Raw genomic sequence first — 15,792 nt, 5'->3', positions numbered from 1 at the left:
GGTGGGGTGGGGGAGTTCTTGGCTCCGCTTCTGCCCCAGCACCAGCCCCGGCCCTGGCCCCAGGGAAGAAACCCAGGAGTCCCCAGCACATGCTGCCCCTACCTCGTGCCCCCCACAGCACAGCCCACATGTGCGCAGCCCAGCCCCAACTATTTTATTTCAGTGACTTTAAATCACAATTAACCGTAATTTTGATTTTTCAATGGCTCAGGGGCCCCCAAAAACTACATCTTGCAGGAGGCCCTAAAAAATTGTGGGCCAGCCCTAACTAAAGTTTGCACTGGTTGGTGCAGTAAAGGAGATGAATGAAGTTGCTCACTGGGCACGTCTACATGTGTGCCCAACTGCACAGTTGTTATTGCGCAGTCCCAGCACTGTACAGATTGTTTCTGACTCTACTGTGCAGTAGCAACAAACTACTGTGCAGTAGCTCATTGCTACTGTGCAGTAGTGGCGGTGTGTCACAGTTTGTGCCTGCCAATACTATGTCACTATAGTAATGAGCTACATTGCTACAGTGACAGCATCTCATGTAGACATGCCCACTGAATCCTCTAGTAGCAGGCTGGCTTGCCACCATCTGCATGGCAAGCCAAGCAGTGCCATGGTGCAAGGATTTTAATCTGCCAAGTGCACTTTGGTATTCTTTAGAGCAGGAGCACTATGACAGTACTCCTGTTGGTTAATGAATGTAGTTGATCTAAATATGAACATTAAATGAATAAAACACCCCAATCCTCCTTTCCTTGCCAACCACAGCTCCATGCTCTTTTAGGGGCACAATGAATGAGCTAATATACAAAGTAATGGGACCAAGTAGGTAAAGCCAATCGTATTTCTGATGATTCTGCTATGGAGAGATTCTGGTTTTCTGCTTGTACAGGACTAGAAAAAACTAGCTCATTTTCAGATCAGGGCAGAGCTAATAGTACCATATTTATTCACATGCCACATGCCTCCAAATAAAACATGCATCTTGTTTTGGAAAGGCAAAATGAAGAATTTTTTCTTCCTTTTAACCAAACTACAGGTTTCCCTCACTATATGCGGGTTCTGTATGTGCGAATTTGCTCTTATGTGATAACCCTTTTTATACCAAAATTAGTTATATGCAAGGTAAATTCACTTTTATACTGGTGTATTTTATTTCCCTCTCTGTGCTGGGGGTCCAGAGCACATTCTAAATTAAGATTAGCAGCCATATTATAATATGATTTTATAAAGTGAATTACCATCAGGATGTGTATAACTTGTTTCTGGTTTCAATGTAATAAAATGTCTGGAAAGACAAATGGTGTAAACTTGTTCAAAGAGAGAGACAAACAAAAACAAACCCCTTCTCAAGGGAACAAATGGTATTTTGCTTCACTGAGAGTATAGGAGAGGAGGGTTTTTATCACTATTCATATTCAGTAAAATCACTTACTTTGTACTTGGTCGGATTTCTTGGCCATTTTTATACCACTTCAGCTCCACTGTTGGATCTGCCAGCTCCACAACAAACCTTACTCTACCTCCTTTGTCCACTTGATATGCGGGATCTAGAACTTTGGCAAAAGCTGTTATGGGGTAGTGGTGTTATTTAAAAAGAAAGAAAGGAAGAAAGAAAGAAAAAAGGATGATGAGAAAGAAATGAGAATGTGAATGTTATCTCCACAAAGCAAAACTGAACAAACATTGTAAAAAACCCATTGTTGCTTCAGACAAAAAAGTATTAATATACTATAGGTATTATAATCAAATCACTTGCAGTGAAACTCTTTATTACTGTTACTTCTGGGTTTGCCAACTAGGAAACCCTTACCAAGGTAAAATTCCTAATGAATATCCAGTTGCCTGAGTAACCGTTCTGTGATTTAGCTAAAAGTTAATGATATCCCAAATTGTTTCATTAAATTGGAATATGCAAAGTGGCATTCCATTTGTAATTAGAACTGTATTTGCAAAACATTTGTAAAAATATGATGTCAGGCAAAATTAGCCAAGTTTCAGATCCCAGTATAAACTCAAAATGCCAATGAGGTTTGTCAAAAAGAGGCATTAAGGTATGTAAGACTGCTCAAGTGAAAACTAAGCGATAACCCTGGGGTGACTTTTTGCAGAGATCATGTGAAATTTATGGTTCACTTAATTTAAACCTAAACCCAAGTAAAACTCGAGGATTTCAAGAGTTTCACTTTGAGTTTTCAGTTGTTTTTTAAACACAAAAGAAAGGCCCAAGAGAACATATACATACTAGATTGAAAAGTAAATGCACTTTTCTCACAACTAATTGCCCATCTCTACTTTAGCAATTTAGGAAAAGGATTAATGATGTGGCTGCCTCTGCTAGCAGGTGACAGGATTCAGTGACCTAGGAGGTTCCTTAGGGTATGTCTATATTTCTATTTATTTGGCTGTCCTGTAGCCTCCCCTTTAGCTCAAGGCCACCAACTATCTTCATTAAAAGACTCTTAGCTTGTTTGCCAATGGCAATCCAGCCTGCCCCCAAAGGTTTTCGTCAGTTCAAAGCCAAAGGTCAACCCTGGGCTTATCTTATCAGAACTCATCCAGCCATACAATCTTATCTGTATCATAGAAAAATAAGGCTGGAAGAGACCAGAGAAGGTCATTTGATACAATTCCCTGCTCAGGACAGAGTCCCTGTCCAAACCATCACAGCCAAGTGATGCTGTGTCTAAACTGCACTGAAAACTTCCACAAAGAAGGAACTGCACACCCAGCAGTCCCATGGCTTTCTACCATCTTCTTACCCTTGTGTGTCCCACTTCCTGCTCCATTACCTACAATTAGAGTGAAGTAAGGAAGCACAGACAACCAGTGGGCAGACTGATTTCTAGAAAGGCTCTGCCCAAGACAACTCTCTATTCCTCAAGTGGAGCTCTTCAAGGAATCAGTCTGCCCACTATTTGTCTTTGCTTCTGTGCTTGATGTGTAGCCGTAACAAGATAATATAGATGGATAGGATAGCCTAATGTGTCTTAGGTCAGATGAGAGTGACCCCCAGGGTCACTCCTAAATGTCACTCGTAGACATCTCCTTGCAATTCTGTTTCTATATGTTCCTAACTACTGTGCAGCCAAGCTCAGTTCATAGTGAAGCCAGGGGAAGATGCTGCTCCTCCCTGTTCTAGCCCTTAAGAGATTTCCACAGGAAGAGAGGAACAGCCATGTTGGCTCACATTAAATTCCCATAAACAATCAATTGTGCAATTACATGCCTATGGCAATGGAGACAGAGGTAATTTTTCTGTAACCCAAAGCAGTTGATGATGGCCTTATTTCTAACAAAGTTTGCTTTTCTATGTGCATGTTTTGTCCTAACTCCAAGCACGTTTAGCTATTCTATTACTCAGCTACGTGCCTAATCTTTTTATGAATCATCTCTTTTGGATTATCAACTTCTTTGTCCCAATGATATCATTTGGACAGGGTTCCTTAAAGGCTTTGTTTAATTAAAAAATGCAAAATACTTCCTTTCCTTTTGTCTTATTTTTGTTGCTTTTCATTTATTTTGAATGTCTCTCTTTTTCTTGTTTAATGGGAAGGTAAATAGAAGAGAGAGACTGAATTTTTCTACACTACTGGAGTTTGTTGCAACTGAAAAGTGACACCGGTGTGGTGGGAGAGGTTTTAACAGCAAAGAAAAAATGATGGACACCTGACTGTCCAAATGACTGCAAGTAATTTTAATTTTCCAAATGAGACAGCAACAAGCTATGTATTTTGATTCTAGTTGCGATTGGCAGAGTTAAATAAATAAATATACATAGCTTCTGGGTTTTCTGGACCTGGGGAATCTGGTATGGGTAAAGTGGGTTAAGTGCAGATTATTTAAATTCCCTGGATACTAATGTCAGGGGCTAGAGCCAGGTACAACCAACCTAGCTAGGGAAAAACAGTCTGAATAACCCTACCCTGAACAAAACTGAATGTACTGGCATCTACAGGGGTTACAGTGAACCTGCATGTAACTTCAAAATTCTTGTTTTTATAACATGCCTTAATAGGTTTAATAGCATGGTCTCCACATTCTACAGTCCTTAATCAGGCAACACTCCCTTTAAAATCAGTGCCAGTCTTGCTGAAATAAGAACTGCAAGTTAGCCAACTGAAACAGAGATTTTTTTATAAATACTGAACAGGGCACAGCTTTACGCGAAGCAAAATCTGCCCCTACTTACTCTCTTCCAGTACCTCTGCACAAAATCAAGATAGTTTTTGTCCCTGTATATTTCATGGTACTTCAATCATATTCTTTCTCTTGAGATGACAACTCCTGTTTGACCATTAGATGTAAGAATACTTTGCCTTCCTCATACCTGCACTCTTTTTCACTTCCCTCTTCATGCGCTTCAGACGTTTTAGCATGCCTCTCAGATCAGTGATACCATACTGAAATGCAATCTTCTCATACTCATTGGGATTGGCATTCTTCAGGAGTTCCCACACATCTATCTCAGGCTCTTCCTCTTGTTTAATCTCCCTAACAGTAGCAAAAAAAAAAATGTTGTAGCATATTTAGTGAGACGTCACTGAATTAGAAATAAGGGACCAGAGGGACATTAAAGTGCAAGGTTATGCTAGAAAGATTTTGGCCAAGTTCATAGATTTAAATTAAAATTTGATTTAATTTAAGAATGGGTCTGAGCAACCAAGGTCTACTCTGAATTTACACTTCTTCAGGGAAATCAAATCCAGGAATGCACTTTGGCCCTTTCTAGACAGAACGGAAATTCTAACTTCTCAAAAGTGTAGGAAGAGTTTGGGTCTTGGGCTTTAGTAAGGGCAACAAGGAAGTGACTGTACTTTGTGGGAGTTTTTACATTTCTTCATGAAAAAATCCATTAAAAATACTTCAGAAACATAAGGGCTAATTTTGAACCCATTCAAACAGGTCTAACTTTACTGATTTTGTTGGAGTCTGATTCACAAGAACTTAACTAAGATCAAAGCCTAAGCTCAAGAGTCCATAATTATCATAAAAAAGACCATGATTCTGTGAATGCAGACTCTGCTCCTGCAATTGGATCTGACCTATGCTAAAACTCAAGAGAGTCCACAGAAATTTGTGCAGCCTTAAGAGTACAGCTGTACTTCCCATATTGCAGGAATAAAGCGTAAATTTGGTATAAGGCCAAGAGTTATGGGTTGCCACCTTGACCTGGTCCTGTGACATAAATCTGTTGGTTGTAATACTTACCCCAATTTTAGGAATGGGAAGCATTTTTTTTTCTCTAGAATTCTGTTTATTCAAGTTTGTCAGATTTCACATTACAGCTAATTGTATTCAGCTCCTATCTTAGAGTCAAGATAGTTGGCTGATAAAAGGACAACTAATTCATATCAATTTTAGAACTGATAGACATTAAATGCAAGGGTCAGCCTGAATAAAATGGTTATTTTAGTAAGTGAGATTCACCAATGATCTAACAAAAGAGAGCTGCTAATGTAGTTGAGAACTTAGAGCAGTGATGATAAATGTCTTAACCTTCTTTCCTAGAAGAATGGTAGCTGAGGGAAAGGTCGTTCTTCTTAAGTCTGACTGGTTCTGGTGGAATAAAAAAATTGGGCAGCAAAAGAAGAAAATAATAAGGATGAAAAAATAAAAGAAAATCCTGGGAGTCTTCTATGTATATACGGTGAGTAGAATATTGGACCAAAAGCCATCAAATGTTATCTTTCTTGTAACGTATATAGAAGTGTTGGGATAGCTGAGATCTATAATAGCATTGGATCAGTGATTATAGGACAGCAATATAGTACATGGTATAATGTATGCAGTTTACAAGCATTTCTTGTATGGTAGTGTTATTTTAAATGGCCTACCACTGACAATGTTTTGAAATATTTTCAGCACATGTAGTTTAACATTCTGCTTAAGCATAATATAAAGAATATCATTCTATGTTTTATGTCTCATTTTTGCTTTGTGCTTACAGTTTTTGGAGGCTGACTACTTACTGCATAAAGTGATGTTTTGGTAAGAGTCTTCCTGCATGTAGTCAGGTTAGAACCAGCTTACAAACAAATGTAAAAGCTAACATACATGGCAGGGCAAAATTCTTATCTCAATGTGTTTAAGACATTAACTGTGCAACTCCTATTAGCACTAATGAGAGTTGCACAAAAACATCCATGTAAAGACGGTAATGTCTGCCCTTTAAATCAGGCTCCGGTTGAGAAAGAGGATCTGCATGTCCTGTTCTCAGCTGTTTAAAACAGTCCTTCTATTCCTCTTGCATAAATGGAGAACACATTTTGACACTGAGCAAACAAACTTTGTTCCAAGACTGTAATATTTGTACTTGTGGATAGTGGGCAAACGATATTTATAATTTTCTTGATAGGCTTGCTGTAAATCATTTGGGCCACAAAATCTCATCCCATTTTTTTTCAAAGATGTGCATTGTGTTGAAAAAAGTTTTTTTTAAGTTGTAATGTTTGAGTTTCTATGGGTGTCTCTACATGTTGCCCTACATCACTGTAGCAACTTGCTGTATAACTGTACCGTGTTGCTATGGCAATGTAGAGTGAAGTGGGTCTACACATGACCAGCAGCGACGTTGCCAGAGCAGCACGCTTCCCCGTTTTAGCGTGCCTCTATGGCAAAGTAGAGGCAAAATCTAACTGTGTGCTGTGCACACAGCACAATATGGCAATTATGACACAGTAGCATCATTGCCATATGGCGACCTGTAGATGTACCCTATGAGATCTTATGCTTTTGGGACTTCACAGCATTACTGACACATTGACAGTCATGAGACATACCCAGTCACACAGTATGTCATTAAGACAACTAACTCATTTTCTTCCAAATAAGACCAGCACAAAACTAAAAAGCAGGCAAGATTCAGATTTTAGGCATTTTAGACTTTGGGTGAAATAAATATACACAATGTACTTATGCACCCACTGGCAAAAAAGTCGTAGCTTGTTTTCTTAAGTCCTGTAGCAAGCCAACAGACTAGGAACACATCTGAATACTGCTTCCAAACATACTGAAACATGTATGTTTAATTGCCCTATCAGTACTAATGGTTGGTTAAATCTGACTGGGAAGTAAGTAGCAATCATACTTCTCAGTCAGTTAAACTCATAAATGTGAGATTGCATTTCACCAATTTAAATGGGGGGGGCAAAACTGTCAATATACCTTTTTTAAATTACAACATTTAAAAACAGGTTCAGTGAAAAGTTTGGTTTGCCCATTAAACAAAACAGTTATACTATGTTTCAATGGAATATCATTTTATCATAAAAAAAATGTATTTATGTCAGTAGAATGATAAAAGATACTGTTTCACATTACCACAGAAACACTGAAACTTCGTCACATGCTTTCCATATATTAGTAATAAAAAACCCCACACAGAAAGTCATTAGAACTGTCACATTACTCTTGGGTTAGTATGATAAATAAATGAACATCTTTAAAATAGAAGATTCTAGTTAGGGATGAGAAGAAAGTAAAAATGGAGACCTGGTGGATACGAATTTGTTCAAAATTCTTTTGCTTTCAGTTATTACTATAAGATTGATGGTTGGTTCAATATTCTGGTCCAGCACGTTTTTTTTTTCCTTTGTATGAAACAACTTGATTATTCAGTAGCTAAATTGCTTATACAGTCTCTATTATCACACTACTTAAGCACCTCAACTTTTTTTTCTCAATCAGGGGTAAGCAATAGTGGAGATGAAGGCCCAAATTCTGCTCCGCTTCCAGGAATGTATACCCAGCTCCCATTGAATTCAATGAAAGTTGTACCATTGTATCAATAGGCAAAACAGGTCCCAAGGTCTACAATTCCAGTAGGGTATAGTTGTCTTAATAGTGCTCAGATCTTACATGAACTATTGAAAAAATTATGCATAGTTATTTAGCTGTCATCATATAAAGGGAAATTGAATATACCAACACTTCTATCCAGGTGTTCTTGTACTGGAACAAACAGGTGAACATAAGCTCTTCCTTATATACTAGAATTGCAAAGCCATACCACAAGCCACCTGAAAGCAATTTTCCCCTAAGATTGTAAGCCGGTATCAGATTTTAGGTATGTTTTCAGCATCTCATAAAGATGTCTAACTGTTCTTTGTTTTTTAAGTTATATCATAAAAGAACATATCGTTAGTGTAGGCCAGGGGTGCTCAACCTATGGCCCACAGTCTAGTTTTGCCCACAGAGTTGTGTCATGCTGCCTGTTGGGCTCTCTACAGGTCTGGAAATTTGGCAGTGGGGGAATGGCAGCAGCGTTACTTGCCGCTCACCTGCTGCCAAATTTTCAAACCCCTGGGGAGCCTGTAGACAAGATAGTGTGGTCCTGCATGCTAAGTCTGATGTGTAGGGCTGGAACAGTACAGAGCCAGATTCTAACATATGGGGCCTGATCCAGGCACATGGGCTTGGGATGGTGTGGGGCCCAACCAGGGCAACGTGAAGCCTGATCCAGTTGGCACAGGGCCTAGTCCAGATGTGCAGTGCCTGATGCAGGTATGTGGGGCCAAAACCTATGTGCTACCCCTGCAAAGGATCCAACCTGCAGACCAGCCCTGTGCCACTCATCTAGCCCCTGGAACCAAAAGTCAATCACCACTGGTATAGAATAAATAATAATTGTACTGAATTTTCTAGTTGAACCAGAAAGAAGGAAAGAACTGAAAAGCCAGTGTTCATGTAACTTAAAATCCTCTTCCATGGTTTGCTAGCATTGAACAGGAAAACTACATGGAAATGATGTCAGTCCCTAGAATTTGTAAGCACCGGGCATGTCTACACATGCATTTATGCCAGCTTAAATTTACTGCGCAGTAAGCAGGAATAGGCCAGCATCTATAAGTGCAGGCGGTCAACCTCATTAACACTGTGTATGGAGTGACTTGGGACTAAAGTTATTCTACACATGTTACTGTGCAGTAACTAATTGGGCGTAAATTTGATACCTGCATGATGCAGGTATCAACTTTACTCTCAAGTTGGTATAACTCACCACATTTACTGCACAGTACAGGCATGCATGTGTAGACTCATGCTTGTACTGTGCAGTAATTTTGGTTACTGTGCTGTCAATGTGCACGTGTAGATGTGCCCACTGTGTGCAGTTTTTAATCCAAAAATACTTAATAAAGTAAACTGAAAATGTACCCAATGGATTAACTTCACCCCTGTATTTCCTTATGTTCACACCAGACTCAATTTTCTGAACTGCTCATCCCTGCATAGGAAAAAAAACCCCTCATGCAAACACAAAATAGATAGTCTATAGACTAAATACTGTGGGTCTCTTCCAGCAAGAAAGCCTACGACAACCTAAAACATTTGACAAATCTGAGAACTTTCTTTCCTGCCAGTTACATTTATATGATAGTTAGCTCAAAGTTTGCATTTTCTATTCTAAGTATTAAAGTTAGAAATACCAGAAGAAAGTAAAAATATCAAATTCCTGAGAAATGATTAATGCTAAACCTAACTCTTTCTGTGTGTGAACTTAATGATTTCCAATCCACACCTGCTCACTTCATCACTTGGTTCTCACCTACGTTTCAGGAGACCACTAAAGTCAAGTTCTCCTGCATCGTCTTGTCCTTCACCGCTGTTATTAATAAAGAAAAATCAAATCTTTGTTTAATACAGAGAGACTAAAACAACACACATTGCAAACACTCTAGATATACTGTATATGCAATACTGTCTAGGCACACAAGTAATTGTATAAAATCAACACAAACTTATGTTCTTTCCCACACAGCCATGTTTCCATAACAAGCACCTGTGGAAAATAACACAAAAGGTTTGTATTGTTTGTTGTTATACTTATCAGACAAATTTTTGTAGCTGCATACATAAATTTGCCAAAATTTGTGTTACAGTTCAGTAACACAAATGCACTTAAGCCAGCCAACACAAAGGGCTTTGTTTTTGGGTTCTAATAATATGTTTATATAAAAACAAAGGGCTTGTGCTAATCTTTGCTATGAACGTAAAGCAAAGATTTGCATTGTTGTGTATTCTGCATTTAACAATGCATACCATGTCAAATACCAGATAGCACAGTGTTATATACTGTGTGTGTCAGTGGAGGAAGAAGTCAGGTAAAAATAGTATTTTGTACTCTTAAGAGAGGACTTGTAGCCTTTTTAAAAGATGCATTCCCTTGTAGAAGGTGTTCCGTAGCAAGGAAACTTCATTACATCTATACACAGAAGAAAATGCTCTGTTGTCGGGGTGATCCTTGTAAAATGAGAGGTAAAATCCTGGAGCCACTGAAGTCAACTGCAGTTCTTTCAGTGATGCCAGGGTTTCACTTTAAATTTTTCATAAAGTGGTTTTCTTAAAGTTTTCAGAAATATCTTCTTCTGTTTGCAGTGTTGTTGCTGCTGAGCCATTGTGCTATGTTTAAAAATATACCCCTAGAAAGGAAAGCACCTTAAAATTAGTATCCTTCTGAGCACGCGTTTGCCCTTTATAGCTCATATTTTTAATAAAAAAGAGTTACTTCTTAGTGACAGTTATGAAGTTTGCTTATATGCTTAAATTTAAAAAATAACATTGGTCTTCTGCGTATAAAATTCATTCCATTATTTATATTTATTTTTATAAGAAAAATGATGATTTGAGAAATATAAAGATCACATCATATCAGTGGTTTTAGTGGTTATTTAATCCCAAGTACAAATAATTTAGGAAAAAATATTTAGAACTGAATGCTTTGTAACCAAGTTGTTTGAAATGTGTGTATTTTAATGTTACTGTAAAGATGAATCTGTGACATGCTTTTTTTCTATTCTGAGATAACATGGGCCCAATTTCTATCTTATTTAAGTCAATAGGAGTTTTGCCACTGGCTTCAATGAGTGCAGGACTGGACCCACAATAGCTTTTATGCCATAGCTGGTAATTTTCAAGAAATATATGGTAATATATTTTATTGAATAAATAATATATATATATATAAAATACATTTACTGGCTTCTATTTTACCTGTTAGAAATTGCACTTCAATCTCATTTTAAAGTTTATATTATTATACATGATATCTATGATATAAGTTTACTTCATCCCACCCACATCCAACTGCTTCAAATCCCACTTCTGTCATCTTTATTTATAATGTCACCTATTAATAACACTTGATACATTTGGCTAGCAGAGATAGTGGTGGATGAATGTGTGCTCGTAACTTATTGAGGAACTTCATAGGATCACAAGTTAAAGTTACCTTCTTTTGAAAGCAGATCGGATGTCAAGGGATGGAGCAGCCTGAGAAGATTCTAAGAAAGCAAAAAAAAAAGTTTTAAAAAGTTAATAGAAATATTTGATTTTCTTGTTTAAAATGAGTTCAGTTCCACTTTTCAGTGGACACAGCATATGTGCTCTTCCAGCACTAAAAGCTACCCAGTGCAAGTCTGCTCAGTGCTGAAGTAGGTGTTTTTTAATACTTTCCTCTAATCTACATTCTCCATTCCCATGCACAAGACTGAATTGTGTGATGTTTCTCTCACATTCCCTCCCCACTTACACACATGCATGCATGCACATACACACAACCCTTTCTCTCTAACTCACATCCTCAACTCTCCTACATATTCTTGCTAAGCATTTTACAAAATAAATGATGACCTTGTATACAGTCATAGGTCTTGTGCTGGCTCCTGGCACAGGGATGCACCTGAACCAGGGCTGCTCCAATGGCACAACACTGATCTATAGTGAAGTAATGGATGCAGATAGTCTAGCTTCTGAGCTAGCATGCTAGTGAATACATACAGACTCCTAGGCTTTTTGGGTTAATTGACTTTCAGCTCCTGAACATGCCCTTAATTGTGGCCTGATTTCCTTACTGATGAACAAATATTCTGGCCTTGGTAATTTGGTAGGCTTGTTCTGCTAGGGAGGAACAAATAGCCTACTAGCTGCCAGAGTGATGCTGGTCCTGAGTATTCAGGAAGGTTGCCTAGACCTGTCTTGTCTAGCAGCTGAAATTACAGGATTAGGCAATCAACTGTACATTTTAGGATCAAGCAATGACTTTTGGGGGGATCAATAGGTTTAAATGAAAAGAAGTTGAATCTTACCATGGACTTCAAGATCAAAAGTGCAGCTATCAAATTTATCCTTATATGTTACTTCACATCGGTAGTTCCCAGCATAATTTTCCTTAGCTTGAATGATTTGCATCTCAAATGTGTAAATCTTAAAGTCAAACATAGGGTACAATAAGTCTTTTAGTTTGAGATCTATGTCTACAAGTCAGAAGTTAAAAACTGTGGACTAGATTGAGGGCTTACTCTCTTAGCTTAATATCAGGATGAGGCCTAGCTGTGTTGACCATATTCCAAGTTCTGGCTCCTTCAGAGCCTGTTATATGCTAGGGAAGGTAATATGTTACATCATGTCATTAATGGACAGAGCATCTCTGGGAAGTATGTGGTAGAGCCAGGTACTGAATGCAGTTCTCCCCAGTCCCTATCTACTGCCTTAATTATGAGACCCTCCATCCTTAGAGGAACAAATGGTTAAGAATAGCTTTACAAGGCTTGGGATTTCCCTCTGGAAGAATTAAAAAAAAAAAAAGAAAGAAAAAAGAAAAGTACCTTGCTTTGACGTTCAAATGTCTCCTTCAGCTGAAGGTGTTTTCCTGCTTTACTGGCTAGATCCATCCATTTACCTTTGAACCACTTAACATTTGGCTTTCGAAGAAGATCTTTGGCTTCTACTTTGGCTACAAATGTAATATTCCCTCCTTTGAAAAAAGAAAAAAATAATACAGTTGTTTGTAAAAATGTGGCTATAATGTAAAAAAAATTCTCATATTACAGTTTTGTGGGGTTCTCGGTAACAGTATCAGGCTCATGAGAGTCAAATGCATTCAGACAAAGGGGTTGTTAGTAGTAGTATAGAGATACCCATCTGGGCTTTGGCTGAGCTAGTCTGGATACTGCATTCCAGTCATAGTCATGGCAGCTCATTGCTCTTCCGAGTCTACAAAGCAGAACTAGTCTAGCTCAAGCTCCAGGCTACACCAATCTCGACAGCAAGCTAATTAGCCTATCTACAGTACTGTATGGAGACATTACACTGCTTTCAATTTGGGAGGTAGCATGACAGCAATGTGGCCTGCCACACAATAAGCTTGTAATGAGAACTGTTCTGTCAGTGACAGCGCAAGAATAAATAGCACAATAAATCATCCATGTCCTCCAATAGACCAAACCTACCCATGTTCACTGTTGGTACATTATTATTCAATTTAAACTGTGCCTTGAATTAATCGACTGAATATATTCTTTAGAGGAAGGCTACATTTGGCTTAAAATTGGAGCACAGAGCTCCTACTGGATTCAACAGGAAAGAGATGTACTTGAAGGCAGAATCTGAACGTTCTGCGAACTGCACATATGTTTGCAGATTTCACTTGTGTCTTAAAACCCGGCATTTAATTTTTTTTCTAGGCACTTACCAACCCTTACTGTACCACCCTGTGGTTTTTCAACAAATAGTGTGGATCTCTGAGAATCATCGCACTTCTCTGTTTCATCTGGAGTTCCTTCAGACCATACTGGTATGCAGAAAAAAAAGGGAAATATTACTTTTCAGCCTGGTTTATTCTCTCCAAAGAACACTTACCTGAATTCATTAATCTCTGTAAATTTATTGCCTCTTCTCTTTAGACCTCCTCAAAAACATAAATAATTGACATCCCATTGTCAGGGATGAGGCTGTTATATTATCTAGAACTCCTTCAGGGATACCACCTCTGTGGTGGAAAATGAGATAACATTGGTTGTGGGGGAGGACTGCAGCATCTGGTACAAATACCGAGAACAACTTGCATTGCACCAGAGATGTGCCTAGAAAGCAGTTGTGGCTGAATATGTGAAAGGGTGGTTCTATATTTCTCAGTAATAAAGTAGAAGGTTTGAAAAAAAATTATACCACTTCAGGGTTAATGCTGGATTGAGCTTCCTAGTTTGTGTTAGAATAATTTCAGGCTGCTACATGGAGATAAAAAAAAGCAATTTGCAATCCTCCAGCAACCCAGGATGCACCACTTTCAGTCCCCCCACCTTCCCCAGAGCAGGGATAGAGTTCAGGGGTCCTGCCTCCTAGCCACATCCCTGCACACTAGCTCTCAAATGGCAAGTCAGAGCTCTGCAAACAAGAGACAGTATTCACTTTTAATGTGTGACTGTTCATAGCACATTCTAACTTTTAACACCTTTTAACATTGCAGAGATTTAGGATAGTCTAAGTGTCATGTCTAACTTCATGCTTGCTCACAAGCAAGACAAGAGTCACCACTTAGTGCTTAATTTGTATAGGTTTCTCTCAATCCTGCAATCACTTGGCAGTGGGTACAACCCCATTGTTCTCATTCACCTGTAAGACAAGGAGGAAGAGGCATGCCTTTGCATTTTGATCTTTCCTTACAGAGACAGTAGAAGGGAGTTTGACTCTCAGCATGGAACAAGGCTACTAGCCCTGTGCACTGGTTGAAGTTCAAGGAGAACTAATTACACCTAAATGTTTCAGGCATACCTTCATGGTTCCATTTCTTGTTGAAGTCAGTGGGAATTTGGAGTCAAAGTGGGCCACCATGACCAGAAAGGAAGCACGTGCAGGGCTTCTAGAGACTTTTCCTCCATGAGACCTTTTACAGTCCCTGGGTGTGGCTTAAACCTGACTTCCAATGGAAACCCATGGAGAGTAAAAAAGAAAACATCTGAGCCACATGCTCCCTTCCTGGTGCATAATATGTGTCTTTTACTCTGAGTTAGAACTTGTGGAGTAAATACTAGCATTATCCCTCCCCAGTGTGGGCTGCTGCAGAGGTGAAGATGAGCACAGCCAGTAAAGCTAGCACTACTACAGACAGGCTGAAATGACACTGTGCAGAACTGCAGGGATAGTGTGTGTCTAGTCCCCTTTGTGCCAGACTCAGAATCCCCCTTTCCCTGGTTCCTCCAGGAAAAAAATGCCTTCTACAGGTTGCTAAATGGGAAAAAAAATAGCACTTATGTCTAGCTTATTCAGTGCCTCTCAAGTTTTGGTCCCATCTTGCCCTGTTGTAGAAATAAACATTCTTCTGAATGAACAGTACTTGTTGTAAAAGACTATTTGTCAAGTGTCAGTATAGTCTTTACACGCTGTAGGGATTATTACTAAAGGAATTGCACTGTCTGACAAAAACTGCCCAAATACCGAACAAATAACTTCATTGATCATGGTTCATTACTCAGCCAGAAAAATGTAATTGAATTGCGGTATCTAATTAAAAGCTAGAACATATTTCAGGAGATCTAAAAATACTAAATGACTGTTTCTAGAGTATATAAAATAATGTTGTTTTCAGTCTTTTGATGCACTCTAGGTGTGGGAGTATCTAGAACCACTGTACTTCTTTTTGTATGTTATTTCTTGCATGCAGACACACACACAGCTACAAATATGTTGTGCATAAAGACAAGTGGGAAATGGTCACTAGAGTGAATACATTATGTAATAATGTCTGACACTTCAGTTCGTAACATGCAGACAGCCGTAATCCTAAAAAAACACAAAATGATACTGAAAGAACAACATTATCAAACAACTTTAAGATAGAAGATCATTTAATTAGTTCTGTACCTTAACCCCTCTCCCCCATATAAACAGCGTTTTCATCATTTCCAAACAGGAAACAAGTTTGGTATGAATCAAGACTGGCAGGGGGCAATTATTCCAGGTAAATCAGTGGTTGAAGTACTAATTCAGCGTTTCCTTTAAGAGACTGCAACCCCTACAACTGCA

General features: G+C 38.6%; 1 protein-coding gene and 1 long non-coding RNA gene across 7 annotated transcripts in view; one reads left to right on the top strand and one right to left on the bottom strand.

Moving 5' to 3' along the window:
• The window catches only part of MYBPC1 (myosin binding protein C, slow type), a 112,055-nt gene that overhangs the window by 53,845 nt on the left and 42,418 nt on the right, over positions 1-15,792 (bottom strand). For all 5 annotated transcript variants that reach the window (XM_019544730.1, XM_019544733.1, XM_019544729.1 and 2 more), the window contains 7 exons: positions 13,463-13,561; positions 12,597-12,745; positions 12,078-12,195; positions 11,222-11,273; positions 9,539-9,595; positions 4,322-4,485; positions 1,427-1,559 (listed from right to left, as the gene is read on the bottom strand). In XM_019544730.1, the coding sequence (XP_019400275.1) occupies positions 1,427-1,559; positions 4,322-4,485; positions 9,539-9,595; positions 11,222-11,273; positions 12,078-12,195; positions 12,597-12,745; positions 13,463-13,561 (772 nt within the window). The remainder of the gene's footprint in view (positions 1-1,426; positions 1,560-4,321; positions 4,486-9,538; positions 9,596-11,221; positions 11,274-12,077; positions 12,196-12,596; positions 12,746-13,462; positions 13,562-15,792) is intronic.
• Positions 4,503-15,597, top strand: LOC109316548. Of its 2 annotated transcripts, XR_002102868.1 has the most exons (4): positions 4,503-5,641; positions 9,752-9,793; positions 13,455-13,564; positions 14,536-15,597. It is a non-coding gene; the product is annotated as an uncharacterized LOC109316548 (long non-coding RNA). The 2 variants fall into 2 exon arrangements; XR_002102869.1 differs by lacking the exon at positions 9,752-9,793.

Source organism: Crocodylus porosus, unplaced genomic scaffold, assembly GCF_001723895.1.
Source record: "Crocodylus porosus isolate Cpor-Errol unplaced genomic scaffold, CroPor_comp1, whole genome shotgun sequence".
NCBI lineage: Eukaryota > Metazoa > Chordata > Crocodylia > Crocodylidae > Crocodylus > Crocodylus porosus.
This window is presented reverse-complemented; position numbering and strand designations above follow the sequence as displayed.